This window comes from Carettochelys insculpta, chromosome 2, assembly GCF_033958435.1.
Source record: "Carettochelys insculpta isolate YL-2023 chromosome 2, ASM3395843v1, whole genome shotgun sequence".
In the NCBI taxonomy this organism is placed as follows: Eukaryota; Metazoa; Chordata; order Testudines; family Carettochelyidae; genus Carettochelys; species Carettochelys insculpta.
The window spans coordinates 126,854,973-126,880,976 of NC_134138.1; the positions used below are offsets into that span (position 1 = coordinate 126,854,973).

The 26,004-nt window shown below is 42.0% G+C and overlaps 1 protein-coding gene across 1 annotated transcript; it reads right to left on the reverse strand.

The window, feature by feature from the left end:
- Positions 1-1,716: 1,716 nt before the first annotated feature.
- On the reverse strand, positions 1,717-26,004 carry LY86 (lymphocyte antigen 86). The gene is made up of 5 exons (XM_074985919.1): positions 25,821-26,004; positions 13,564-13,650; positions 12,275-12,403; positions 4,880-4,932; positions 1,717-3,248 (listed from the first exon to the last, which is right to left on the reverse strand). The coding sequence occupies exons 1-5, from the start codon at positions 25,939-25,941 to the stop codon at positions 3,165-3,167; spliced, it is 474 nt and encodes a 157-aa protein (XP_074842020.1). The 5' UTR covers positions 25,942-26,004; the 3' UTR covers positions 1,717-3,164.

Sequence of the window (26,004 nt, forward strand, 5' to 3'; positions counted from 1 at the left end):
TCTAGCAGGCAACCAGGATAAACAGCGTTTGACATAGTATCAGCAAATTATGTTGCATTCTGAACAAAGTTTAAGCACAAATAGCTCTCAGTCTGTGGAATATTTTGCCTTGCTTTATGCTTTTCCAACTGGCTTGAGTTGACCCCTATCAGTTATTCAGAACTGTATTCACTCCCCATCAAACTTCATAATGTAAATCAGGTCCCTGAAGACTTGCCCACTGTTTATTGAAACTGACTTTACTGGATCCACTGCATGAATGGGAAATGGAGGGCTATCTCAGAACACAATAGTTATTTATCAGGGGGCATGCTTTGCTCAAAGGTACATTTTTTTAACAAGATCTGGGCTACAGTTGAGGAATGGTCCTTTCTGTGAGTACTAAAGATGGCTTGTATCTCTCATCCTGGTATTTCTCTGCATTGTTAAAGCCAGAGGGGCGAGGACATGCAAGCCTCAAGTAAGAAATTATAACTCACTACGGGCCCTTTGCTTTACCTTTTGGGTGGACCTCAGAGACAAAATACTGAAACAGAAAAAAAACCTGCACAGGGCTCATTTTGATATGACTTTATCAAGAAGCAGAAAGTTGTAATAACAGACAAGTAAGATAGTTCGTATGTCATTGAAGAGGATTTAGGGAACAAACAAGCTAAGCCAAGTCATGAGTGGGAGTGCTGTGACTCTGGAGAACTGACAGGAAGCTAGGGTTGCTCAAATAGCAGGTGGAATACCTCTGTCCACAGTCCTGGGTGTCTCTTTCAGGGGTATATTAAAAAAATAGTCTGTGTGGGGAAAATGTGGTGGTAGTTTGTCACCACAGAGGGCTACAGCGAGATTATACTGTAGCTTCTCTAAGAGTATGTGGATGAATGCTGCAATCAGAATGAGGGTTTCCCATCATGTACCTCTGTTGTCTACTTTTCTGTCTTACTGAACATAAATTATTTGGTTTTCTTCATTAATAAGTGAGCTGGACCTTTTTGTAACATTCATATTGTATTGGATTGCAAATGTTAAGTGCTGTAGCTGCAGAATACTGAATGCCTATTGAGAGTTTAACTGTGGGATGTGTGCCTTTCTCACCTTGATCCTGTAATAGCCAATTCAAGATACTGGAAGCTTAATTTAAAAAAAAAAAACAAAACTTGGCTCTGTGGCATGTAAGTACTGAGTTTGGAAGTTGTAATGTGACGCACTCCCCACCAGAGACGGTGTGCAATATAGTTATTTCTGAGGCATTGGCTCATAAGAGTAAGACCTGGGGGATGCCAGGTCCTTTCTCTTTTTATGTGCCAATTCAGTTGTTCTCCACGACTGTGTCTGCACAAGCCCCTTCCTTTCGAAAAGGACATGTCAATGAGCGGGTTCCAAAGATGCTGATGGGGCGCTGCAATGAATATGCAGAATCTCATTAGCATAGTGGAAGCCACAGTGATTCAAAAGTGCAGCTTTTTGAATTGCACGCTGCCCGTGGAGATGGGACCTTCTGAGAGGACCCCCCACCCCGAGTTTTCGAAAGCCCTTCTTCCTATCTGGTGATTGGAAGAAGGACTTTCAAAGGACTTTTGAAAACTGGGGGGGGTCCTTTCAGATGGTCCCATCTCCACAGGCGGCATGTGATTTAAAAACCTGCACTTTCGAATCGCTGCAGCTGCCATTATGCTAATGAGGCTCTGCATAGTCATTGCAGCGCCTCATTAGCATCTTGCGAATCCGCTCATTAACATGCCCCTTTCGAAAGGAAGGGGCTTGTGTAGACACAGCCTACTGGTATAACATTCGCCTGCCTCTCATCGAGTTAAACGAAGGCTGCACCAAATCCCGTCATGTCAGATCGAGCAAAATAGAAATCTGAGAAAGTCTGTCTGCTGTTGGGTCCAGCGAGTGTAAAATGAGACACATTTATTGCACCAACAAAACAAAGCAGCAGAAATGTAGCACTTTGAAGACTAACAAATGATTTATTGAGTGATGAGCTTTCTTGGGACAGACCCACGTCATCAGATCAATTTAATTTCCAATACAGGTTGACATTTATAAGTACAAAGGACCAAAAATAAAGATTGCAATAAAAACTGACAAATCAAATAGGATTGAAGGAAGGGGGTGAGACGTGGAGGGATGTTAATTGTCCTGTCCGAGGTAATTCCAAGCATCAAAGGAAGGGAAACAGTCTTTGTAATGTGTGAGGTAATTGATGTCTCTGTTCATGCAATGTGTAATGTGTCGAATTTGAATATGTACTCTGACTCTCAAATCTCTTGCTTTAATCTGTTGTTAAATTCTTTGTGTTTCAGGACACAAATTCTCAGGTCTTTAACAGAATGGCCCACTCCACTGAAGTGTTCACTGACCAGCTTATGTGTATTGAGTTTCTTGATATCTGCTCTGTGTCCATTTATTCTTTGGCGGAGGTTTTGCCCAGTCTGTCCAATGCATATAGTGTCAGGGCATTGTTGGCACATAATGGCATATATAATTTTGCCGTAGGTGCATGAGAAATGAAATTGATTTGAAGAAGTGGAGCTGTCCCACGAAGGCTCATCACAGAATAAATCATTTTGTTAGTCTTCAAAGTGCTACATTTCTGCTGCTTTGTTTTGTTGGAGTAGAGACTAGCACGGCTACCTCTCTGTTACTATTCATTGCGCCAAGTTCAGGTAGGAAAGAGTTCTGTAGTTGGGACCCTCTGCCAAGTGTCAGTCACAAAAGCCATAGCTCTAACAGGCATACCACTGCCTCAAGACCTCTGCCTCCAATAGCCCAGGAAAAAGGCCAAAAAAGCACCAAGCTCTGTTTTCCTTCTGCTAGTTAGATAGCGGGCAATGCCTGTTTCATTCAGTTCTGTAGATACTGAACTAGAAAGCTTTTGAGTGGTTAAAACTCTTTCTATTTAAAAAGAAGCCATATATTATAGAAACAAATCCAAATGAAGTACAGTGACTGTCATAGGATAAACTACCTCTAGGGGTTCTAGTAACTCTCTGAAGGCAATGGATTATAAACAAGAATAACACTTGAACCTCTGAGTGGAATTATTTCCTTCCATATCGCTGTAGAACATAATTAAGTTTCATAGCTATAAAGCTTGCAGTCTTTTGGTGACCTGCCGTTTTAAATGAGTGCTTTGTGCTTTCTTCTTTGATTCATATGGGGAAAAACTATGTATTTTTTATGGTAAAATTAGCGCAAGCAATAGTGAGATGATCTCCATTATACAGCTTCATTGAAACTGTGTACTTTCCCTGTGTGAAACAAAAGCAAAACATCAGATTAGCAGTCAAATAGTACAGAACTGCCTCTCTTCATAGGAGAGTCCTCTTTTTTTTAAAATTTTTTTTCATCAAGATAGTTACGGCCCTCCTGAAAGCTCTTGTGGTCCAAATATGTTTCAGTGGTAGGAAAAGGTGTGGCCCATTTTTCTTGCCAAATGTCCCACTCCCTTGAGGCGAAATGCCTTTAGCACAGAAAACTCAGAATTAAAACATAGTGGTACACACTTCCATAAGGAAACAAAACTCTTCCATGTTTAAAAATTCCTTTCAGGTCCATGTAGATTTTCCTGGTTGTTCTGAAACAGTTGCACTTTGGCTTTTGTTAGTAAGGCTTTCTCTTTACTTTGCAACTGCTGTTTGATCACAAATGGGAGAAATATTCTTTCGACCGGTATTCATCCCACTCTAATCTTATTGTTCAAACATTACACTGGTAGAACGTCAAATGAATTTTCACAAACATTAACGTGTTGAGTATTTTAAGAAAAGCATCATTTGTAAAATCTCATGACACAGACACCCAGAACTTGTATTTGGTTTCAGCAAAACAGTTGGTAACCGTAATGCTTTCTTCTGCGGGGAAATAATTTCACATCCACATTCTGCCCAGTGTAGACGAGAAATTATGTAAGGTCCAGATTTGTAGACCTGGGCTTAGGGGACATCCTAATTTCAGGTAAAGAGAGACTAGGACACTTTCAGTATTTCTGGCACTGTGAGCCTGTTTCTAGATTTCAAGCAGGAAATTGGTTCAGGATGGGGTATGCAACTTCCAAAGATAAAATGGATGAGCAGTGAAGGAGTGGGGCAAGTAGGACAATGAGAGTAGAAGGGAGGGACAGATGGGAAGGAAGATAGGGAAAGAGACAGGTTGTGTTTTTTAAGTTGATACTCCTTTCACCTCCTTTCTCAACTTCTACATTTTCCCTACCCTTGACTCTCTAAGTTTTCAGTGAGTTTAAGGTCCTTGCAGCAGCTACTGGTATAGAAAGCATTCCTCCTATGGTGCTAATGGGCCTTAGCATAGGTGATCTTTATGCTAAGAATAACCAGGAGGCACTGCTTCCCTTGGCATAGGGAGTGAGTTATACAGGCTAAGGGTTCCCATGCTCCACCAGGATTCAGAAACATGGGCCTGGCTGATGGTAAACATTCATTTGGAGTCTCAATACTCAAATACTTTAACCATTGTGATATCTCCTTTTAATTTCCAGCTAACCAGTGTCCTCATTTTTGCGTGGCTCATCTTTTCAATGTGGAATGTTACCATGGCATGCTTTTTGGGTCTTAGTCGTCCTGTAAGAATGTTAAATTTAATTACATTATGATCAGTCTTACTGATCAGTTCAGTCACCGTTACTTTTTGGACCAGCTTCTGGGCTTCACTTAGGAGTTAATCAGGGCCCTGCTGGTGTGGTTCTGAACTATCTGCTCCAAGAAGCAGTTAGGAATGATTTCTAAAAGCTTATCTCTGCATCATGCCATAAGATGACTTTTACCCAGTCAATATGGGGATAGTTACAAATCACCCAATATTACTGCACATTCTGTTTTTAGTCAAATAACATTTACATTTCTCAACATTACCAGAGGGAACTTACTTTGGGGATTTCCTGGATTCCCAGTGAAACAGGCCCTTCATAATAGATATGTTCTGAAAAACAAATGCATGATGATTATGCAATGCACAAAGGAAGCAAGCTGCTGATAGTCTGCATGATTTTTTAACAATAGTTTGAAATCCTCAGTGACAAATGCTTCAGGACTTAAATCTGATGAACTGATGTTCACATCTGATGAAGTGAATCTGTGCTCACGAAAGCTCATGCTCAAAACTTTTCTGTTATTCTATAAGGTGCCACAGGACCCTTCGTTGCTGTTACAGATCCAGACTAACAGGGCTACCCCTCCGATTCAGGACTTAAAAAAGCTTTATGGACAGCAGCTCTCTAAGGCTATATCTACACTTCAGAGCTACTTTGGGATACCGAGCTATACCGAAATAGCTATTCCGTGTCTACGAAATGTTCCTGTTATTTCAAAATATTTTTCAAAATAACAGGTGCACTATTTCGGCATCCATGTACACCTCACTGAAGGAGAAGAAAAGGATGCCTCAAAATAGATCAGTGTTTTGACATTTGGCATGGTGTGGACAGTGCCAAAAGCTACCACAGCCCATCTTGAGATAAATTCGAAATAGGATACGCAATTTGTGTAGTACAAATTGTGCATATAATTTTGAGTTTAGTGTTCGGTGTAGCCTTTGCCCAAGAGCAGTGTAAAGGTATGGGCCATCTTCCTAGTGCAGGAGAGACTATGTGGATGAATACGGTAAGCCTCTGAGGGTGCCCTCTTTGAATGGCCTAGTTTCTGAAAGCCTAAGGTGGAAAGTCGCCGAGTGCTCATGCAGTTGAGTGTTTTCCATCCAGAGATGCTGGATTTCTAAATGTTTACTGAACAGTACACTTAGGCACTGTGGAACATGTGGGGATGCTAGTGAAGGCAAATGCTAATTTTTCTGCTATACCATAAATCAAACTTTGACCATCCCACCAGAACTGGACTAAGGCAATCCTGGGCTGTAGATATATTTCCTTTATTAGTGGGCTCAGCGGTTCTGCCCATGCATTGTGGCCACACGCTTACTTGCAGTGGTAGTGTTAGGAGCTATTTCTAAAGCAAGTGTGTGCTGGGCAGAAACCACCATCACCAGCACTAATCTCTGGGAGTCTGGGAGAGCCTATCCAGAATTTAGTCAGGGACGTCCTTGAGTTCTGTTCCAAATGTACCATGCTTTGGCCTTAGTGGATGGCACCAAAACCCCTTTGTGTGCTAGGTGAATATCAGTCTTGCTTCACAGACTGGGAACTGAACACTTCTTTCCTGCACCAGTACGAGGTGGTCCTCTGCGAGAGGAAATGAGAGAATCCTTAATCTTCAGCTCCCAGGTGATGTTCTGAATCAATAATTCCACTGAGTTTTCTGGCCAAATCTCTAGCTAACCAGGGCTAGCCACTTTGGTGGCTGTGTTATTTAAACCAGGCCCCTCAAGCCACTGTGATTCCCTCTTTGTGGACTCTATCCAGCTGGGGCTACCAGACAAAACAGTGTCTCCCAAGGCTTAATCAAACTGAATGCATTTTGTGTTTGGGATTCCAGGGTTCTTCATACAGTACATCTTCCTAAATCCTGGCATTTACCTATCAAACAGGGGCAAATGAAATATAGTTGCAGCAGTTACAAATAAGACCAACACTTAGCTTTGCATATTGAATGCAAAATGTTGCCTCTTTGGAACTTTCCTGGTTTTACATAGCATATATAGTATGAAAAAATGTATATGATTTATGGGATTACTTCATAAATCAGGGCAAACTTTCCAGTCAAAATGTTCACCGACTGTCATCTGTGCAAGATACTAGTTAAATCATAGCATCTATAATACAAGTTTTATTATCCAGCATCCCCAGAGAACCAGGGATACCGGATAATAAAATGTGTTGAATTCTCGAGCTGGGGCTTTGCTGACCCCCAGTCAGACAGCCGATCTCCTCTGCCAGTTCTGGCCAGGTAACCAGCCTGCAGCATGCTGGTTAATCGAATGTGCTGGTTGTCCAGGTGCCGGATAACTGGGCTTTAACTTTATTAGTGCAGATCAGTGTTCTTGAGACATTATCTTCCATGCTCAACCCTTAAGAACTAACATGACTAAAGAGGTTTTCTGCAGAACATCATAAAATGGTCTCTAGGTACTGCTGACTTTGGGCTTTCTTTTTTATTTTGTGTGATTTTTTTGCACTATTACTTCCTAATAAAAACTAATTTACTCCTTCTCCTGGCCAAGAACTGGTCTCTGGCAATTTACAGTTGGAAATGGAATGAGTAAGAACTTCCTGCGAATTGCTCAAGTTACTCATTCTTGTGAAGCCACCTCTGATTTCTGACAAAAACACATATAATGAAACAGACTCCTCTTTCTCAACTCTTTCCCAGGCTGAAAATCTTTGAACACTCTCACATTTGTAGTACTATATAAAGGACCCAGTACATCTGCATCCACCTCTTCCTTTTCTGGGCTTTAAACCTTTATAGAATCTTACTCTATTTTTTTCTGTGAGAGTAATAATACAGTCATAATTAAATTTTCTACAGGTGGAGCCTGCACATATTCAACTCAATGGCACAACAGCCATGAATTCTGTTAGATTAGAATTTATCTGAGTAGTCAGCAGCTATTAATATCGGAACTGTCTGAGTATCATTAACTCATTTTATGCGTGGGAGAAACTGAGGTGGAGAGGATGAGTTTCTTGCTTAAGAGCATGTGGCAGTTCAGGCCAGATGGATTCCAGCCTTGTGATGTAGTTACTGGCTGAGGATACATGTCCATTTCCAATTGCACTCAAAAGAATTACTTAACTTCACATCTCATACTCTCCAAGTGTAATGCATTATACATACAAGCCAATACATGTATATGGTCATGTAACTAAGGTCTGAGTTAAGATTTTTTGGTTGAGGGGGTGGCAAGAAATTGGGTGTGTGCTTTGAGCATCCTGTGTTAAATCTGAAAAAAGCAAGTTTGTGCAGCTGCAAAGCCTGTGCGTGTATTTGGGCATTGAATGGGTAAGGTATGTGAGTTTTGGCTACTAACATTACCATAGTGGGTGAGTTTTCTGATTTTTTTGTAACTGCATGAAGTACACTTGAGTAATACTAACTCTATGGAACCATTTGCTTGTATGGGATACGATGAACGATCAGAAAAATTCCTTCCTACAAAGTAGAAGCCCATCTCTAACTTTAATGCCACAAAGACTTCAGCAATGATTTTTTTTCCCCACCAAGCAAGTTCCCCTCTCTGCCTTCTCTGTAACAGAAGACAGTGTAACAGGTTTAGCTCTCCCAGAAATACACATAGGTTTGGAATCATGTTTTAGAGCCCTTGTCGGTTTTGCTAGTCTGATTGAGACCATTATACAATTTGTTCAAATAAAAGTAAAAAGATAAGTAACATACTATAATCAAGAGAAAGATGTTGGTAAAACATCTGACTATATGTGTTCTGACAAGACAGTTCCAATAATGGGTTGTTCTGGAAATAAGACAATAGAAGAAAAATCCTATATATTTGCCACCTTTGACTCCTCCTCATTTCCTTTCCACTGCACCCTCCTCTGTCTCAGTACAGGGTATTCCTGAATCTCTCAAAAATGGCCACATGATCTATAAAAGCAACAAACTGTAAAACCAGTGGTTGGCTGAAGCGGGGGAGGTGGGGGTGGGGGTGGGAGGAAGCTTTACAATCTTTGTTCTCACAACAGTGGCCAACCAAATTATTAAAAGGTAAAATAAAATTTGCTTTCCAAATGTTGGTCAAAGTGCAATGGGTCCATAATTGACAAAATTCAGCCCTAGAGAGAGAGCGCTTTACCGTCTTCACTCTTCCTTTACTCAGACCTGACAGCACAAATTCTGACACAGGTCAGTTATCAAGTTTAATAGCCGGGCCATGTCTACACTAGAGACCTTAGAGCAGCATAGCTGGGCCACAGTAAGATCTCCTGTACTAAGCTGCTGGCAGTGAGCTCTCTTGTTGACATAATTAAACCATGCCACATGAGCAGGGGAGTAGCTATGTCGGCTGGAGCGCATCTCCAGTTGACATGGCACTGTCTGCACCAGCAGTTTGGTCAGTGCAATTTGTGTTGCTCAGAGGATGTCTGTTCACATCCTTGCGTGGCATAAGTTATAATGACAAAAGTGTTAGTGTAGAATCACAGAACACTAGAACTGGAAGGGACATCAAGAGAACATCGAGTCCAGGTCCCTGCTCTCTTGGTAGGACCAAACGCCATCTAGACCATCCCTGATAGGTGTCTGTCTAACCTGCTCTTAAATCTCTCCAGCAATGGAGATTCTACAGCCTTCCTAGGTAGCTTATTTCAGTGTTTAACCACCCTGACAGTTGGGAAGTTTTTCCTAATGTCTAATCTAAACCTCCCTTGCTGCAGTTTAAGCCCATTGCTCCTTGTCCTATCCCCAGAGGCCACGGAGAACAATTTTTCTCCTTCTTCTTTGTAACCCTCTTCGAGGTACTTGAAAACTGCTCTCATGTTGCTTCTAAGTCTTCTCTTTTCTAAACTAAACAAGCCCAGTTCCTTCAGTCTTCCCTCATAGCTCATGTTCTCTAGAACTTTAATCATTCTTGTTGCTCTTCTCTGGACCTTTTCCAATTTCTCCACATCTTTCTTGAAATTTGTTGCCCAGAACTGGACACACAACTCCAACTGAGGCCTAATGAGTGCTGAGTAGAGCAAAAGAACGATTTCTCATGTCTTGCGCACAACACTGCTGTTAATACATCCCAGAATCATGTTTGCTTTTTTTTGCAACAGTATGACACTGACTCATATTTAGCTTGTGTCCACTATGACCCCTAAGTCCCTTTCTGCAGTACTCCTCCTTAGGCAGTCGCTTCCTATTCTATACGTAGGAAGCTTATTGTTTCTTCCTAAGTGGAGTACTTTTGCGTTTGTTATTATTAAACTTCATCCTGCTTACCTCAGACCATTTCTCCAGTTTGTCCAGATCATTTTGAATTCTGATCCCATCCTCCAAAGCAATTGCAACCCCTCCCAGCTTGGTATCATCTGCAAACTTAAGTGTACTCTCTATGCCAGTGTCTAAATTGTTGTTGAAGATATTGAGTAGAACCAGCCCCAAAACAGATCCCTGCAGAACCCCACTTGTTATGTCCTTCCAGCATGACTGGGAACTATTAATAACTACTCTCTGAGAATGGTTGTCCAGCCAGTTATGCACCCACCATATAGTGGCCCCATCTAAGTTGTATTTGCTTAGTTTATTGATAAGAAGATCACATGAGACAGTGTCAAATGCCTTACTGAAGTCTAAGTATACCACATCCACCACCTCTCCTTTATCCACAAGACTTATTATCTTGTCAAAAAAGCTATTGGATTGGTCTGGCATGATTTGTTCTTTACGAATCCATGCTGGCTGTTACCTATCACCTTATTTTCTTCCACGTTTGCAGATGAATTCCTTAATTATTTGCTCCACTATCTTTCCTGGCACAGAAGTAGCTTTAAAATGTAGCTGTGCGAGATGCTCCATGTAGGGCTGGAGACCAAACTGGATAGGGTAAAAACATACTCTGACTATCTAAAAATACTACATCTCCAGTTTGGAGCCCCATGATCTAACAAACTTAACCCCTCCCCTGTCTGGATTGCATGGGAAAATGCTGGCCACCCAATGAAGGTGGCTATTAAACAACATGGCTTCTATTAATAACTGCATGATAAGGTTCTGTCACTAAGGCTGTATGTACACGAGCAGCGTCTGTTGACAGAAGTGACTGTTGGAATGGATTTCCAGCAAAACTTCTATTAACAGATTGCATCTATACATAGAAGCTGATTGAAAGAGTAATTCTCTCTCTTGACAGAGAGCAGACAGACTGCCCGGCCCTCTCTCGACAGAATGGCTGACCAGAAGCTCTGCAAACAGGGCTGCCCAGTGAAACAGAAGCCCTGTCTGTCGACAAAAGGGGCCCCACAGCATCTACATGGCTGTTTTGTCGAGAGTAAACTGTTGAGAAAGGCGTTATACCTGAACAGGGAGAGGTATAACACTGCTGGCAGAGGTGCTTGAGTTTTGTGGACAGACTGCCGACAAAGCACATTTTGTGTGTAGAGGCTTCGCAGGCTTTTCTGACAAAAGCCCAGTTTTGCCAGAAAAGCTCTCTTGTGTAGACATAGCCTAACGCAATGCTGCTTTTAAATGAAGATGCCTGGCTTTATTTAAATAATCAGGTGTTGTTTACTATGATGATGCACTTCAGTGAGCGAAAATGGTGTTGCTGACAGGCTAAGGCTAAGGACCTGCAACCCCCTCAATGGTTTGGCAACATGGATCTATAAACAGCAGCTTGTGTGGGGCTTAGGTTCAAGTCTAGTTCTCCTTAGTGCATTTTCTGCAGTGTTTTTAAGCACTTTGTCAGATTAACACAGTGGTCCAGTAGGTCTGCAGGTGCCTTATTTTTTTCTTTAATTCAATATGCTATTGAGAGAGCCTCTGGATTTAATTTTTCATCTAGCTAGCTTGCAGAATTTACATAATTGGTTGCTTGTGCAGCATTTCTCTATTATTTGTTTTGATATCTCTGTGTTGTGTGAAATGCCTTAGCAATTCCCCCGAGGCCATCTTGTTAACAGGGCAGTGTGGGGTCACCAGACCCATAGCCCTACAGCAAATGAATTATCATAGTCGTGATGGAGGAAAAGAGCTATCAAAACTAACTTACTAAACTGCCACTCTCTCAGCTCCTGAGAAATTGCTCCCCACCTGCCTTTCTTGTCAGAACAGCCAGAAGAGATGAGCATGACATCAGGAGGAGTAAGAATTTATTATTCTGAGAGATCCTTAAACAAAACGAAACACCTTAGACAGTACTAAAATATGTCACGGTACAAATCTTACAGTCCCTAATTCTTACTCAGGCACTACTTTTGTGAAAGTCAAGTACTGGATTAGCAAACAGGAAACACGACTTATTTTTAAATAGGAAGCACATCTCAAGTTATCTTGTTCATTAGCTTACACTTTTGCAAAATCAGGAACCAATCCTCAGGCAAACAAACAGGCTTGCCAAAAGAAATGGGACTGCTCTTGAATGTGAAGGGTGTAGAAATGGACCCATCCTACTTAGGTACATTGCACACTGAATTATAGATTATTCTTCTAAATTCCCCTTGAAGTCTGATGTATATAGTGCTCAGACCCCTGTGCAATTAAAATACAAGCTGGTGAGCCTGCATGCAGAGGAGATTTTAAAAGTAAAATGTCCCTCTACTTCTGTGGTTCTGTCATCCATTAACATTCTGATGAAGTAAACAGAATGTGAGGCCTGTTCTGCTTTCACTGTTCAGCACCCATCTAGTGTTTAGTGTGCTAGGTAAAATTACCTCCTTTTTTCTTTCCACAGAAAAAAAACCTTCGGCTCTTCGGATCACAAAGTTTTTCTGAGTAACTTAGTAAACGCCTCCCATTTATGCTGAGACTGAGGTTCAGAAAGAGTTCGGTGATGCTGTGCCCTGTGCAGAAAACAGAAGAAGAGTTCAGGGAGATAGAGGTTTGGAAATTAAGCAATTAGTATTTATTTTTATAATTAATCTATTCCATGAATAAATAGTTTATTGTTTATTTTAAAAAGACCCCATTTTCTTATTTTGGCCCCCGTTTTTCTGGGAGTTCCTCAATCCATAGAATGCTATGTTGTACAGAAACTGCCCTGTAATATCCTTTGTGTTTGATAACAAGATGGAGTGAATGGAGAGTAGCCTCCTTTGGAGGCTACTGGATTCAAGCCCCACTAGATGGGGATGTGGACAGATTTTGTGCAGTGATTGTAATATAATCCTCAAGGGTGTCTCACTTGTGACCCCTGCCAAAAAGACATGCCTCACATGAGTGAGTACAGGGCCAGTGTGGCCACAGAAATCCAAGTGGTTTTTCGCAGTGTGGCTACTCTCCCTGTAACTCAAGGGTGAGCAAACTTTTTATGCAGGCCCCACTTTTCATCCCTCCAATTAGGAGGCCCCCCAACTTGTCTACTGTAATCCAAACTGACTAAAATTCTGGTTATGTTCATATGAAAAAAATTCCTTTTGGCACATGTAGGAAAATAAGTCTGTAGAATGTAAAAACTTCATGAATCGATATATAAATGTGAATACACATACATTAAAACAGTAACATATTTCAACAGTTATAATGAGATGTCTGCTGGGTCTTGGGCTCATCCGATCATGCTGCACCCTGCCCCACCTTACAAAATTTCACACCCTGCTAATGGGCCCCACCCCCCACTTTATGCTACCCTATTTTAGCTAGAGCAACTCCAGAGGAGCAACTTGAGTTAACTTTGCAGCAAAGACAATACCAAAAGGACCCCCATCCACTCAACGGTTTATAGTGTGAGCAGATTGATAAAGTATGAGGGGGGGAAAAAGGTACCGGGTGTGGGAGAGGGACCCAGGAGGTGAAGTGATTTGTTTCTGGTCACAGAACAGGTCAGAGGCACAGCAAAGAAAATCTGTACCTCCTGAGACCCTGGACCTTCGCATAAGAGTAATAAACCCTCTTATGGTTTATCAACAACAGTTGGTTATTATTCATCTGACGGTCTTTAACATGGGCACGTGAACAATGAATTATCTTGTTTGTAACACTCAAAATCCAGCACTTCACTTACTTAAGATCACTGCAGCTCTGAAGTTAAAATTATTCTTTAAGATATTGGCACAATTGTCGATGCTGAGAGCAAAATCTTGCACGGGATCTGTCAAAAGGCAACAGGCAATTGATTTTTGACTTTTCTTTCTGATAAAAGAGAACTCTGCTTCATAAAAATACTGATAAAAGAATAGCACCATTATGAAAATCAAGTCCCGTGTATTTTCTTTGGAAATCCTTCCAAAAGTAATCCCCAAACTCCAACCTCACATGGCAGAAGGATTGAATGTTCTGTGCCTGTTTCACCATCATTTTGCTAATTCCAACCATGTTAGTTTTCAGCCTGAATGTGCCTGGGACTTGCTGTAGGAAGAGACAACTCAAAAGGGGAATGCCGAGAAAAATTCCATGCAGGGGATAGTAGTCAGGACTCAGCTCAGACAACAGTAATAGCACAACTGCACTTTTTTGTGTTCCTGAACTGTCATTCCTTCTACCACAGTGACCTGTGCCTAATAATAATAATAATAATAATAATAAATAATTAATATTTCTTATTCTTTTTGTGTTGTGGTAATGTTTAATAGAACTGCCTGAGAAACTGAATTTGCTGAAAAAATTTGAGTGTTTGGAAAAATTTTCACCCTGAATCGGTTGGTGGGGGGGAACAAGCCCAAAGCCATTTTTTCCCTAGAGCTGAAATCTTACAGTGTATTGTTTTTTCACCATTGAAATTTGATGCTGCTGAAATTAAATATACTTCCTTGGATCCTACCACCTGCTTGGAAGTGGGGGGTTCCACAAGCCCTGGTCACCGCTGTCTGAAATTGGCATTATTCTTCTCCGTTTCAATGCTGCATACCACTGAATGGCAGCATGAAACTGACCAGATTCATGCATAAATACAACTTCTCTCCTTCCCTCTACCTTCCTCCTTGCCAACCAGTAGGTCCTGGCCAGTTGTTCAATTATTTAATACTTTAAGACTTTGCCAGTTTATCCATTTCTGCTACTGGGTATCAGCAACAATTGTAGATGATTCAGTGCTGAATCTGGTTTAACTGCAAATATAAACTAAAACAACCTTGTTCAGATGATTTTAGAAACCACAGGTGGTTAACTGGAGAATGAAAATCAGGTCATTTAGGCTGTCTACACAGTATCCTAAGCTCAAAATAACCTATTGTGAGGCATCCCTGTACTCCTCGCGCAATGAGGTGTACAGGGATGCTGGAATAGCACCCCCCCAGTTATCTTGAAAACTGTTTTGAGACAACAGGCGTGTTGCATAGATGTGGGCAGCTATTTTGGGATACTTTTGTATCCTGACATAGTCCCCGCCATGTAGACATAACCTTAGGTACCTAACTATAGACTTTGGAGACTAACTTTAGACTCCTATTTTTGAAACTCGTAGCCTAGGCTTTGATGGTAACCTTGTATTGAAATGAAAATGGTGCGATAGAGACAGTTTCTCAGCTGCAGTTCTGAATGTGGAATCAAGATTGTTTTCTCTGAGAGTGGCTTGGCCTGGCAGCAATGCATTTCCTTCCAGTCTGAATGCTGTCTTTACAATGATCTCTTCCCCCGCAGGCTTAAACTGTACATGGGATAGAGGGTGGGGACCAGCCAGGATGAAAGCGTGGAAGGCAGAGAGAGGCACTGAAGTCCAGTGACTCAAATGCACAGAAGGACAAGAAAAAGCAAGAGGAGATGAAGGGAAGAGGGATAGGCACTTTACGAAACAACAACAACCAGCCAGCCGTGGACCAGGGAAACACGCAAGCTCTCCAAAGGACTACCCATAACTTATTTTCTGCTCTTAAAAATAACCAAATTCATATAGCAGTAAGACCAAAAGACAATACTATTTGCACAAGGCTTCATTTCAGTGAGCTGTGTTTTATTTTTTATTTCAGTAAACTAGTCCATTTAGTGGTGCAATGGACTAGAAAAGGAAGGATAGCACCAAGGGAACAGTTTAACAGTTGAACAAGGGAGACGAGATTGTTTCTCTCCCCCGCCACCCGCCCCCGGCCTTTTCTTATTTTGCAACTTTGGTTTCAAAAGTCACTGAAATGAGGTGAAAAGAGCTGTTTCTTGGGGAAGAGGGATTTAGACTTCTCTTTTCTCAAAAGCACATGAGGCTCTCTCCCCATTTTTTTTCTATGCCCTCTCAGGGGTTGATTTCCTCTTTGCTTCTGCAAGAGGATCTCTCACTTCTGTATTTGGTGCAAAGTGGTGATAAAGTTTAAGCAGCACCTGCTCGGATTCTGGACTAATCAGGAGCCAGTGGCTTAAATGTATAAACTAGCGTTTCTCTGGTTGCAGTTGTCACTGCTTTCGGTAATGTGTTGAGTATGAATAAAAACCACAGATCGTTGAAAGGTAGTTGTAGTTTTGGCAGGGGAACATGGTTACAAAATGGTATTGCAGCAAACACAGTTTGATCTTGCTCTGAGAGTGGTCTATGTTTTAACCATCTAATTGTTTCCCAATTTTATTTGACCACAGAACCCTTTTAAAGTCAAAAGCATTTTTCAGACCCCCCTAATAACACTCTGATATATGGAGCCGAAAAAGTAGACCACAAATAAGTAAGGACAATAATAAACAGAAGCTAAGCCCCAAACCTGCCCACCCCATTCCTCAGAGTTAACCCACCTCAGCCCCAAACCTGCCTCAGGGACTAACCCATCCACCTAAAGAAGGTCCCAGCCTACCCCTTCCTGAACAAATTTTGCCCAAGTTAGCTCCTCCTGTTACCTGACCCAACATGGTGCATGAACCTACCTTAGCCATTGCTGCTCCGCTGACTTTAGTCCTGACGGCCCGATGTCATTGGCTGCCCTATGGCAATGTGAAAGGCCAGTTGCAGCCAATAAAAGGCGAGAATGACCCAGGAACCAGAGAACCCATCTGGTTTCCCTTCTGGATAGCCGTTGGCTCCCCTTCTCCTGCCCCCATTGCATGTGCAGTGGCTACTTTGTGAGAGGGAGGCTCTCCGGCTCCCTGCCCTGCTGCTGCAGAAATAATGGAACTAAATTCAGTTGGTTTAATGGGTCTATCCCTCCCATTATACTGCCAGCCGTTAAACCAATTAAATTTAGTTCTACTGTTTCAGAGACAGCAGGGCAGGGGGCCACAGAGGAGTCAGTTGCGGCAGCGTCCAGCGCTGCAAATGGCTCCTTAAAGAGCCCCAAGTGGCTCTGGAGCTGCAGGTTGCCATCCCCAATCATAGTCAATTTATAAGTACAGGAAATCATGCGACATACTACATTTGTATTCAGTCACCCTTGTATTCAGTGATCCACGCTCCCAAGAGTGAGTACAGGGATTTATAGTGGTATCTAACAGGCGATTGCACCACTGACAAACTGTGCACACAGCTCTGAATGAGTGCATGTGTGCGTGCACGCACGCGCACGCTTGAAATGATCTCTAGTGGAAATAGGGTAACAAATGCATGTCAATATCATTGATGCGGGACGCTGAACTTTCTTTGGGGATAATTTGAGACTGTGGAACGAACTACCCCGCCAAACTAAGAACCATCACAAACCAACCAAAACTTGTGCTCCAAGTGCAAGGTCCATTCCTTCGACTTCTTCTTCTCTCACGTAAACATTCAGCAGGAGGTGTATTTATATTCAACAAAAATCCAAAACCACCCTTCCAAAACTAGACCCTCCACACCAGGTGTTTCTCCCTCTTGAGAGAGGATGAGAACAAATCTCACATGACATACCTGCAGTAGTATTGTTTAATGAACACCTGGAAGGTATCCCTCTATTACTCAAAGGTGCCACTGACTATCAGTGCTTGCTGTAGTGGTTTGCAAATCATCACAATTTCATGTATGAAATAGAACCAAAGATGTCTATAAAAAGTCATGTGACTAGATAGCCATTCAGAGTACTGTATACCTGACTTGATTGCTAATTACTCACAACAGTGTCTGGCTGCATGTCAATATAGCAGATGTGACCCCATTTCCCTAGAATTAGTTAAAATTAGGTATAGAGCTGGGGCGGTAAGTTATAAATGGCACAGTGTGCCTCTTGAGGAAACGGCTATGACCTGCTGTGGTACCTTGCCTTTGAATCATTGCACAGAAGTCTTTTTATCTTCAGATGAAAAGAAGGCCAGCACTGTGTATGGAATTCATTTTTTGGTGGTTCTTCAGATCTTTAATAAGAAGTTCTCTGGACTCCACAAAGTAACATTCAGTAGAGGTTGATGTTTAGTGCTTAGCAGGATCAGCCTCACTAAAATCTTCTTTTAAGCAGTCTTGATTACCTCTGTTACTCCAGTTTTATGCAGCTGTAACTCCCACAGAAGTCAGTGAAGTTGTACCAGTGTGAAATGGGAGTAGCACAGCTGCAAATCACATCCTCCTTCTGGATGAGAAAACATCAGGGCCCAGAGAAGTTCTTTTCTGAATTATTTTAGACAGTTCATGTAAACTGATTGTACATTGATTAGGGGACTCCACCTCCCACCTAGAAAGCGCAGCTATTGTTATAATTAAAGAGGTGTCTGGAAGATGTGAGCCTATAGGTGTGACATCTCTAAATGAGGTAGAATGGAGGTCTTCTAGAAGATGTATCTTGTGGTACACCTAAACAGTAAATTTACCATGAGACTGCATATGAACCACTGTTGTTCAGTTCTAGATGTTTAATGTTATAGCGGCATGGGTAAACTTTGATGGCCTCCACTTTATACAACAAAGAGAGCTAATCTCAAGGTCTTGCTAGGTATTTGGCATTTCTTTGGCTCACCTATTTCATAGTTAACTTGTCCTCCATAAAATATTCTAATTCTGCATGTGTTAATAATTGACAAAACCTCAGGCTCCTTACAGTTTTTCTTGATGCAGTGTATCCTGTAATTATAATTTATAACACTATTTTGAGATTACTTAATTATATCTGGCTGGTCCCATGCTTTTTCATAGAGGGCCCCATATCTTCATACTGATTGCCTTGTGGACTACTTCCCCAGCTGTGTGAGATTCCTTAACAGCCCTGTGGCCGTAATAACAATTGCCTACATGGGAAAGGAGTTAGCTGCAAATACAATCTTTTAATGTGATACAACAGCTTGAAACGAGGAAGAAGGGCTGACACCATGTGATCAGACATTTCTCTGTGGATCATGGACCAGATGGGCATTCAAATTGTCACACAACCTATTTTGGGTAAAGCAAATGAAAACATTTTCAAGGGAAACTCTAGTTCTTTGATTGTTGTCCATCAGGAATCCATGCAAGAAAAGACCAGTGCGGAACTGGTTTCATGTGGCTTTGAATAATTCAGGAACAATGGCAATTTGCAGGGGAGTGCTTGAGATAAGTAAGTAAATAAATAAATATGAAGCATCTGGCTCAATCCAACTGCCATAAAACAATAAGTAAAGGCTAGAGATCTTTCTTTTATCAAGCACATGATTTAATATTTACCATGTAGAAGCAAGAAACAATCTTTCCACCTCCCCCCCACCCGCCCCCCTGCCGGCTAACTTCTCCCGAAGAGCTAAAGCTCCTAGCATGCTTATTTCCTTTAACTAAAAAGAGAGTTCCTGTACAAATAGTGTATGCAGCAAGGGAGAGAGACCAGCCATCCAGTTCTACCTGGGGTGTTGAGAAAAGCAGAAATTGTTGTTCTATAAAAACAAAGTTGCAGTCAAGATTAATCAAGAAGACAACCTGTTAGCATGGTACTATTGAGTGATCAGATATGGTTATTCTGGGTTTATAAAGTACGATGCCATGCTTTACAGATCTGCTTCATATCTGACAGCTCAGGGCATTGTCAAGTGTCCCACAGAGCAGTATGTTTGGTCTGCAAGACGCTTTTCAATTTACGTGGCAAAGGCCTTTGGGGGATGGGGAGAGTAGCAGACAAGGATTCTGCTGACAGCATGGTTACACTATAAATACTACAGCAACACAGCTCCAGTGCTGCAGTTGCACCTCTGTTCTGTAGACACTGACTCCATTGGTTTGCTACTGTCGTAGTAAATCTGCCTCTCTAAGAGCTAATAGTGAGGCACAATTCTTTGGTCAAACTACCCCATCTGCACAGGCGTTTAGTTTGGCTTAACTACATCACGACACTGAGCAACTTAACTAAGTCAGCCTTATTTTCTAGTGTAGGCCTGCCCTAGGAGTGAAGGCATTTAGAAGTGCATGGATAGCTTAAAATAAAAAAGGGGGCGGGGGTGATTGATTGAGTGGTGGAGTGGTTGCAAGCTATCCTATATGCCAAACTCTGTGACTGGTTTCTCATCATTGAAAAGATACCAGTGAAGTAGGTTTTAGTGTGAGGAAAATCATTATAACTCTTTGTGGCACAGTGGGCCCAGCCACGACTTCAGTTATACCAGAATAACTCTATTGACTACAACTGAAGTCCATCAACTTACTTGTAACTCCTGTGCTTCCCAGCCTTTCACGCAGCGGCTATGTCTACACTAGTTGTTGACAAAACCCGCAAAGCGTCACCACTAAAAATACTTTCTGTAGGCGGAGTCTTGACAGAACTCGGAGCTTCTGTCGACAGTCAACAGTCTTCTGCCCCTCCCCCATAAAAGCCTTTCTCAACAGAATCTACCAACCAAAAAGCTGTGTCAACAGACAGGTCTTCCAGGTCACTGGGCAGCCCTGTTTGCTGTGCATCCGGTTGGCTCTTCTGTCAAGAGAGGGCCGGGCAGTCCAGCTGCCCTCTGACAGAGTGGATCTCTTTTGCACTCTGCTTTTGCATGAGGGCACGATCTGTTGGCAGAGGTTTTGTCGGAAGTCACTTCTTTCAACAGATCACTGTAGTGTAGATGTAGCTAGTAATACGCCAAACTTCAGGCAGATGTCTTTCCAGAAGAATGTGCTTTTGTTCACTACTCTGCCCTAAGAGGTTGCAATTTTGTACCCTTTCAGAGCAGAGTCTGTCCCAAGGGCATTAAAGGAATGCGGCGTTATCTGAGAGTGTACTTCCATTTGTGACTAATCCAGTGAAAACTGATAACAAAGGATATAAAAGTGCAACTTCTTAGGGCAGAGCAGGGGACTAAGCTTACTCATGTAGAAATCTGTGGGCCTGAAGTTTGGCATGTTCCTATGTAAAGGGTTGAAGGCCACAGTGGCATTACACAGGCTAGATCTACACTAGCGTAGAAAATCGATTTCCGATACACAATTCTAGCGATGCCATTAGTGTAGCTAGAATCAATGTATCAAAATGGATCTTACCTAGTGTAATCCAGGGGTCAATGGCTGAGCCCCAAGCAGTAGATTTTACCACGTCTTAACATTCACAGCACAATCAAACTCCGGATGATCGATCTGCCCACGTCGATTGACCGGTAAGTGTAGATTCACCCCAAAAGCATACTTTGTTCCAACTTCCACTTAAACATAGACAGCAGACTTACTACGTAAAAATAGAGCCCAGAAGCCCTGACTGCCAATGTTTTCAATTCAAGTCCTCCATAGTAGTTTACACATCATGTATAACAGAGCAATAGGTTCTCTTCCTAACTAAAGCTAATGGTTGTCCCTATTCCTAAATAAGGTGGTGCTTCGGTAATATACCTACAGACAGTCAGCTGAGTGCTGCAAATAAAGTGTGCCCACTTGACTATTTTGATTATCGAATTTAAGATTGTATATAATCTTTGTTTCCCCTTCTCCTGAAATTTCAGTTCAAGAACATAGGGCCTGAGTTGACTTGAAAAGAATTAACTTAAAAATACAGATTTGATGTGTGACATCAGCTTCTCATGTAAACACTCTTTCTGCTAGCCAGAAAGTAAGTTGGGCCAGATGGTAGTCAATAGACAAGCCATGGGCCAAATCTGGATCACCAGATGTTTTTGAACAAACTCTGAAATCTTTTAAATTACTTATTTATTTTTATTATTATCTTTTGCTACAGTCTGGATTTTGATTATTCCTTGACCAAGAAATTTGGACCTTGACAAAAAAATAATTGACTACTAGACATTTTCAGTTTTAGGGAGTAGGCTCTGTGAGGTCAATCACATAAGATAATCAAGAGACTTCTGGACTTTATTTAATCACTTCAGGTGGTCTGGTCAATCAGCTGAAACTACTTGTCTATAAATGTCAATGCCAACATATGATGGTTGTACAAACACTGGCTAACCATAAGACTCTTCAAGAAACTATGTTCTAAAAGCACCTGGAAAATACTTTACTTCCTTTCTCAGATACCTACAGCAGCAAAGCCTGGTGTCCTCTTGGAGAAGGGTGTCTTTTTAATGCCTGAGACAGCTAATTAACATAATCTAATACAATTAGTTATATAAACCCATTAAAAGAAGTCACTTGTGGGTGTCTCAGAGTTACCCTCCATCAGCTTTGTTTGCGTGCACTTTCAAAGTAGGCCCGTGATACTTGAAGAGCACTGAAATCTGCTTGGGGGACTTAACTACATTATACTCTCCTTCCTTCCCCCAGAGAATTTCTTTTTAAAATACAAACTGAAGAGATCAGGAGCATTATTATAGTAGAAGGCACTCTGAAGTACAAAGGAATCAGAGTCAAACTTTTATGTTGCAGATTCCTTTCATATCTCCAGATAAAACTCTCCTGTTACGCTTCCTCTTTTTCACTTAGTCAGCAAAATCATGTTAGCAATGCAAGAGTCACTTGACTATTTGTCTGCCTGGCAGTCAGATTCTTAGAATCTCTGTTCTTTCTGGATGTGATCCCTTTTGTAAACAAAATATCATTTAATATCCAGGTATAAATGCATAGGGGACCAAGAACAAAAATGTAGTTAATGTTCCATTCACAAGGCAGATACAAGCAATAAAAATGATATTATTGTATCGTTGTAATTTTGTAGCCCCTGTGCAACTCTGTAATTGACTAGGACCTCACTCTGCTAGGTGCTGTACAAAAAGACAAACATGCTGACCCCAATGAGGGTGTGTTAGTTACTCTCCATTATTCCCCTAATTCTTCAATCCATGGGCAGAATAAACGTTATGTGCACCAACACATATGTGGATGTGCACCACCAATAGAAACACATCCTGCTTACTGTGGGTGGCTATGGGAACTCTGCTTATCAGCTGGGCGGCACCTGAATCAGGTTACAGGGAAGCACTGCACTAGACTGATGTTATAGTCACTAAACTAAATTAATCCAAGTCCCCTGACATGAAGTTCTCATCAGGGATGGTCTTAACTCTGATGTGCCCACCCCCATGGAACTGGAGAGAGAATTTGTCCTAGTCTGTCCAACAAACCACTTGATTAAGTGACAGAAGCTTTCAGTCACTTTGTCAAGTTGTCATTTCACTCAGGCACTTAGTCAAAGCATTTAAAATATTATGATGTTTCCAGCTGGATTTTCCTGAAAAGCTTTACCAAGCAGCCACCCAGGCAGACGACACAGTAATAAACAAGTAATTAAACTGATGGTGCAGCTTTACATTTGATAACTTTGAGTTCTTCCTACTTTTCATATGCAATGAATGACAAAAATTGGGGAAGGGGAATTAAACTGCTGGGCTTCAGGGTGTATGCCAGTCTCCAGACCCATCAATGGGGCACTGGGGGTGGGGTGCAATTGGCCAGGGGCCAGACAATTTAAAAGGGTCCAAGGGTTATGGACGCTGTCATAGTAGCTCCGCCAAAAAGTGTCTTTTGATTGGAAGATGCTTGTAATAAGTAATATGTACTATGCAGGTTCTGGGGTGGGGTTATAGGACCCCAGGATCAGCATGGGGCATATCAAAATAATCTTTCAATCAGATTGAGTCTGGAGAAAGGAAGGAAGGGAGGGAGGGAATGAGGCTGAGGCCAGCCCAGAGCTCTTCTGGGGGCGGGGGGGAAAGGGGCGCTTTGGGTTTCTCCAGCCAGGAGTGTGGTGGCCCTAGCTGAGGGAGGGGGACAAAGGACCCACTGATTTCTGTGCTGGGGCCCTGAATTCCGGTCAGTGAGCCTGCCAGTCTCAAACTATTGGAGATCGGGATGGGCTGTAATAGGGGGATCAAATTATCCCACATCTACCTCTTGCAGCATGCTTATAGCTTCTCCTGAAGCATCTGGTACTGGCCACTGTTAAAGACAGGATCCAAACCCTAATGGACCTTGGATCTCATCCATGGCTTATGTTCCTGTAGGCACTGCATATATATTGTAGGTGATAGAGACGTTTGAGAATGTTAAGGCATTTAATTTTTTCAGAATTCCTTCTGTCTTATTTCATAGGTTGCCAGGGAAGGCCAAACCACTTGAGATCCACAAAAGCTGTCCTTTTTCACTTCAGAAATCCTGCTAAACACCATCTGTCATTGTTCCACATTCTAGTAAATGCAAAATCAATCTCTCTAGGCTCCTGACACATCCATCAGTTGCTCCTCAGTGTTATTCTTGATTGCTTTTGGCATTGGAAGGAGCTTCAGGAAGGTGAGCTCTATTTAATCAGCTCCAGTTAGTGGAACCACAAGGCCCAGTTCTCCTTTCACCAGTACCAGTCTCTTATCAGGGTAATTTTGTTGCTTTCACAGGTGTTAGTGCTGGTTTTCTTCAGGTTCAGTGAGAGGAGAATCAGGCCCATATGTGTTGAATCTAACCTAGGGTGTGTCCACACTCTCAGCTGGCAGTATAAATTCCAGCACAAGGGGACATCCTTGCACTTGTTATGATTGGACAAGCCATGGCAGTGCGACAAGTGGGAGGGGCTAGCTCTCTTGGTATGCACTTGTCTGAGACCCTAAATAAGGACCCCAAGTGGCTAGCTCCTGCTACCCATGCCACTGCAGCTATATTTTATTTTTAGTGTGCTAGCGTGATAAGGGCTAGCATGGGTATGTCTTATTGAGATGCAAATTGCCCCCTGGCTCGAAGTCTAGAGGTACTCAGCCCAGGCTGCTTTCACATCTGTGCAGTTCCTCTGTTTTCTAAAGCTATGCCTGATTCTCATGGATGTGAGACCAGGATGAGGACCTGAATTATGTTCTTTCTCATTTGCTGTTCTCAATATAAACAATTACTCTGTTTGAAAGTATCCACATACGAGGAAACAGCAGTCACGATGTGTGCTCTAAACCAATACATTTTGGCTCATCAGCTGAGATGGGCGGGTGAGGAAATCAGGGACTGACATACTCCTGGCAAGCAATTCTGGTCATGATTTAAAGCGACTCAGAATTTAGCCCACTGCCTCCGTAAAGCTTGCTATTTGATAACAGACATTTTAGGGAGATGGGGGAATTAATTCATACTAGGAATTATTGTTAAACGTAATGGCAAAGCTTCCATCCAATGTCTAATTAATTTTTTCCTGATATGCTAGGTCCATTTATAATACACAAAGCCTGATTTTGTTCCCATAGGAACAGGCTGGTTAAGGGTTTTATTACAAATATTTATTTACTCCTCTTGCCACTTGCTGTTTTTATGTTGAATGGATGTGCAATGCTGCAGGGGAGAGAAAGCCTTCTGGGGAACCCTTTGTGTCTGGTTGAATTGGAAAAACAAACTCAAGGGTGCTCATTTGCCACCAATCTCTTTTCACATCATGTGCATAATATGAATGAGGCGTCTGTGAATCTAATTCCCTTTGTCCCAGTAGTAAAGCAGATCAGTATGACAGAAGAGGTGCAAGGCCAGCAAAGCAACTAACTTGAAAAGGAAGCACTAGTCAGTGAATCCATTTGCAGCTGTTTCAGAGCTGTTTGCTCTTTTTCTTTTCATCAGATTTAGAGAACAAACCTACAGTCCCCAGGAAATGCTGCAGTCAAGCTGAGCATGGTAGCAGCTTTCAACAACACAAACCCATCCTACTATCACACTGGGTCTCTTGTCCCTCTAAGTGGGCGAAGAGAAAACATGCATCCCCACAGCCAAACCTTACCTTAGGAAAAATGCCATGGCAGCCTCCTGCCTTTGTCTCACAAGAGGGGTGAGGATGATAAAGATTAAAGGGTTTTGTCTCACCTCACGATAAAAATCCCAGTTGCACAACCCTTCTGTACTATATTACATCTATTTTTGGCAGCTAATTGATTAATCTTTGGAGAATTTACATTATTTGTTTCCTCTCCACATTCTCTCTGATCTCAGCAGGAGGTTTTCATGCAGCAAAAACCCCAAACAACTAAGCACGTGCCAGCTCGAAAAACAGGGCTTGCCCAGAAACTTCACTCTTTCATTCATCACCTGGAATATGAACTTTCCCTGGTATGCAATAGCAACTTTATTGTCCTTGTCAATATTAAAGGGAATATTAAAGATCTCACCACAACTTTTGTAATATATTTCCAAATTGTTCTCCTTGCAGACTGTGTGCGTAGGCCATTCTGTGCTGAGACGGGGATGAAACAGGACTAAAAAGAGAAGGGCAGCATTACGCATCTTCATGGTGGTGAAGGTGAAGTGGTCTCTGTGATTATTTCTCTCTTGTCATCAAGATGGGGAAAGTAG